General features: G+C 44.6%; 1 protein-coding gene across 1 annotated transcript; it reads right to left on the bottom strand.

Annotated features, from left to right (window-relative positions):
• Positions 1 to 280: 280 nt before the first annotated feature.
• Positions 281 to 3,754, bottom strand: LOC129233210 (sushi, von Willebrand factor type A, EGF and pentraxin domain-containing protein 1-like). The gene has a single exon (XM_054867271.1). It carries the CDS (start codon positions 3,752 to 3,754, stop codon positions 281 to 283), a length of 3,474 nt encoding a protein of 1,157 aa, XP_054723246.1.
• Positions 3,755 to 4,148: the final 394 nt, after the last annotated feature.

Raw genomic sequence — 4,148 nt, 5'->3', positions numbered from 1 at the left:
AAGATTTAAATTAAATTAACATTTAAAAAAAAAAACTTTTATTCTAAAACTTGGAAACGCTTCCAAATTCTTCAGGTTTTTCAATTTTAAACTTCAAAAACTCATCCCAAGTGTGAATTTTGTTCGAATTCTAAATTTGGAAAATTCATGCCGATTCGCAGTATTTCTTTTATTAATTGAAAAAAATCATCCCAAATCCCAATATTTTTTTATCTCAAACTTCGAAAATTCATTCCAGGCCCAAGTTTTTCTGCACATTTCAAGGTTCATACTTTCATCCTTATCCTCCCCAAGCGCAAGAAGGTATTCCAACCCACTCTCCGTTCCTGCAAAGTGCCCACGCTCTCCCATCCAGCACGTATCCCGGCTCACATCTCAGGCGACAGGATCGTCCTTCGAGCACGCGGTCGCAGTTAGGCTCGTTCAGTGCCAGGCCCTGCGTGAGGTGAAAAGGAAAGGGCGGGCAAAGGGGCACGCATCTAGATTCTGGATCCCACCCGACGTCTTCATCTGCTCGGCAAGCGATGTAGTCGTTGGCTTCGAACGCCTGACCTGGAGGACACTTCAGCCAGCATTCATTCCCAGGAGCCATTTCCCTGCAGTCAACATTTGGATTCCGCGTTTCATCGACCGCCGCAGAAGAGAGCGAGGGGGGCTGGCACTGACATTTCGGTGGTTTAGACCACGCGTCGTCTCCGAAACAGGTGAGCGTGACGTAGGACCATCCAGCGATCGAATAGCAGGCGATCGTGCACGTCTCGTACTGTCTCTTGTTGGAACAGGCACTCTCCGGCAGAAGTGCTTGGCCGAGTAGAAGAGCTGGTGGATTCACACACGTCTTCACTCCCTTCGCGCAGGAGGGCTGATAGCTCCAAGTGTTATCCGAGAGACATTTGATGTAGTTATAGCCTCGCACATGATGATCTCCTGGACATTTCAAGTAGCAATACTGCCCTGGTGCGACAAAGTCGCAGTCTGCATTTATGTCAGTGTCAATAGCTAGTAGATTGTTTAACTTTGGTGGCGGGCACGAGCATCCAATAAAATCAACGAGATCGTTCCATTTGCCATGCTTGATACAATGAATGTAGTTGAACTGCTTGCCATCTTTCAAAAACCTTCCACCACGTCTACATTTTAAAGTACAAGCCTCTGACACGCCTTTCAAACTGCATTCTCCCTCAAATTCCAGCACAGTAGGTATAGTAGGGTTTGCGCAGTATTGCTCTAACGGGCCAGTGTAATCACAGTAAGGAAGAGGCGACCACTTGAAGAGAGCATAATCTTTCTCTACAGTGTCATCAAAAGTACACGCGGTGTAATTATGGCCTCTTAAAGTAACACCAGGCAGGCATGACAACCAACATTTCCCTCCAGGGCTTACTCCGTCACAATGGCTGTTCATATCTTTTCTAAGAGTTACGCTACCTGTCAAGAGAGGTGACGGACAGGCACAGTCTTTAAAATCAATCAACTCTTCCCACGTATTATTACCTTTGCATTTAATAGAAATGTAATGTTTTCCGGAAAGAAACCTTCCACCTCCTTTGCATTTCAAACGGCATGACTCTTCGGGCTTCATCAGCGCACAGTCCGAGTCGAAATCCAATGCTTGAGGCAAAACAGGTTGCAAGCAGTATGAGGCTAAGGCACCTCTGTATTCGCACATGGGAGGAGTGTTCCAGACATTTCTATTTCGTTTGGTTTCACAAGCTATATACTCCCTTCCTCCAGCTCTCAAAGCGAAATCCCTCTTGCACTTTACATAACAGTACTTATTCGGAACCACATCGTTGCAGTGTTTATTTTTCGTAATATCAAGCTCTAAACCGCCTTTGAAGAGACCAACACTTTCTGCCGGAGGACAGTGACACGCAGGCAATTTACTCCACATGTTTCTGCCCAAGCATATAGTGTATCCAAAAACTATATTGCCCTGAAATGTTGCGCCTGCTTTGCATTTCACTGCACATGAATCATCCTTGAATCCCAAGAGACATTCACTCGCTAATTCTTGAGCTCCAGAAAGCGTCGGCTGTGCGCAATAGCCTATTGAAGATCCCACGTAATCACACTGAGCCCTCGAAATTCCGTATGGATCAGTACTCCATTCGGCCTCATGCATGCACTCGATGAAATTTTTCTCAGGTCTTCTTAATTTGAAACCCGGTCGACAACGCACATAACACAATTCCAACGGTTTGCGTCCCAAGCAATCTGTATTGCGTTCCACATCCAATTCCAATCCATCAGATAAAACAGGTAAAGGGCAGGTACAGTGCGGAGCCTCTCGCCAAAATCTTATGCCCATGCACATTACGCTGTGATATATGGCTCCATCTACATATGGGCCACCAGATATGCATTTCAGAGTACATGATTCTCCAACCAGTTTCGGCACGCAGGGTCCTTCGATAACATGTTCGCTGCCGAGATCTAGCTTTTTGCAAATATGTATTTCGCTTCCGGTGTAACGGCAGGATCCCGATCCACGCCATTTAGTCGTGTCCATACATTCAAACTTGTCAGTGAATGCTGCTGTGTAACCTTCTATGCATTCCACGAAGCAATTTTCTCTAGGTTTCTTGCTATCACAATCAAGATTTGCCGATTTATTTAACCGCATACCCTCAAGCAAAATCAAAGGTTTGCATGTACAAACAGGAAGGGCTGTATATGTCCCATTCGGAAAACATGTAATGTTTCGTATGTATGACCCATCGTCCGACATTTTACCTCCGTATTTACATTTGACAGGACAGGTATCGTAGGTTTTCACTACTGAGCAGTTTGCTACTGTTTCATATATCTCATATTTAATAGCACCTCCTGGTGGGAGATATTCCATACTAGGCGCCCAGCAACCCCTACCGTGACAAGTCGGATATCGTCTATGAGAAGTGGGTGGAGAAAGGGTTGTATCGGGTAGACAAATAAAAATATTCAATCCGTATAACGTTAAACCTGTCTCGCATTTGACATAACATCTGTCGTTCTCTTTCATTGCTCTGCACTGGGGATTTCTTCTATTTTTCTCCACATCAGGTAGTAATCCTCTTGTAAAAGGAATGTCTCGACATGTACATCCCGTGAACGCAGTCCAAGAACCATTTGGAAAGCACTGTAGAGTATCAGATCCCAAGACACTTCCTCCCTGCTTGCACTTGAAGCGACACGTCTCGCCGACACCTTTTGAGGAGCAATCTTCAAGCAGTTCGACGATGCTCAAGTATCTCTCCAAAGGCTTCGGACATTTGATCAAATTGCTCTTACATTTTGGTTGAGAGCTCCAAGAGGTATTACCGCGACAAATAATAGAAGTATTCCCAATCAGTGTCATATTTCCTTTACACTTTAGTCTGCACCTGCGACCCGGTCGTAAGGAATTGCAGTTATTCGTGTTCTCCAGACCTGAATCTAAAAGTGGTTTCGGACAGGCACACGTAGGAAATCGGCTCCATGTGGTATCATTCAAACACATAATCGTGGGAGATCCGAGTATTTTGCCACCTCTCGCACAACTCACATTGCATGAGTCCCCGATGGATTTGGAAGAACAGCTAGGTTCAAGTTTATAGACTCTCGGTGAAAGTCTTGGTTCGGGACACTTCATTTCAAAGCAAACGGGTGCAGTCGACCACTTAGTATTGTTTTGACAGGTTATGTAATTTGTTCCATTTATCTGCAAGCCGTTAATGCATTCCACTCGACATGTCTCTCCAGGTATTTTGTTCTCGCAATTTTCTTGTAACATTAAGTCTTGGGTTAAACTAGGTTTCAAGCAGCCACAAATTGGCAAAGACCAACTCGCGTTTAACAAGCACTGTATGCGTCCTGAACCAATTAATTTCCCGTCTTTACATTTCACCTCACAAAATTCTCCAACGAACCTGCTTACACAGTTTCTATCCAAGTCAAATTTCTCCACCGGTATTGTTGAGACAGGGCAACTTATTTTCTGACACGTTGGCTGTGGACCCCATTTTGCGTCATTTTGGCATAAAGTGTAATTATGTCGCCCCAATAGTTGAAATTGAGGTTTGCAACTCATTTCACACTTCTCACCTGACTTTTTACTGTCGCAATTTTCTCTAACTTCTAATCCTGGACCTGGATTTAGAGAAGGACAGGTGCAGTTTGGGAATGGA

This window comes from Uloborus diversus, unplaced genomic scaffold (genome assembly GCF_026930045.1).
Source record: "Uloborus diversus isolate 005 unplaced genomic scaffold, Udiv.v.3.1 scaffold_254, whole genome shotgun sequence".
Classification (NCBI taxonomy): Eukaryota; Metazoa; Arthropoda; class Arachnida; order Araneae; family Uloboridae; genus Uloborus; species Uloborus diversus.
This window is presented reverse-complemented; position numbering and strand designations above follow the sequence as displayed.

What these genes read in the sequence shown, in the direction of transcription:
- LOC129233210 (XM_054867271.1), bottom strand. Translation starts at nt 3,754, where the DNA reads ATGTTACAAGAAAATTGCGAGAACAAAATACCTGGAGAGACATGTCGA.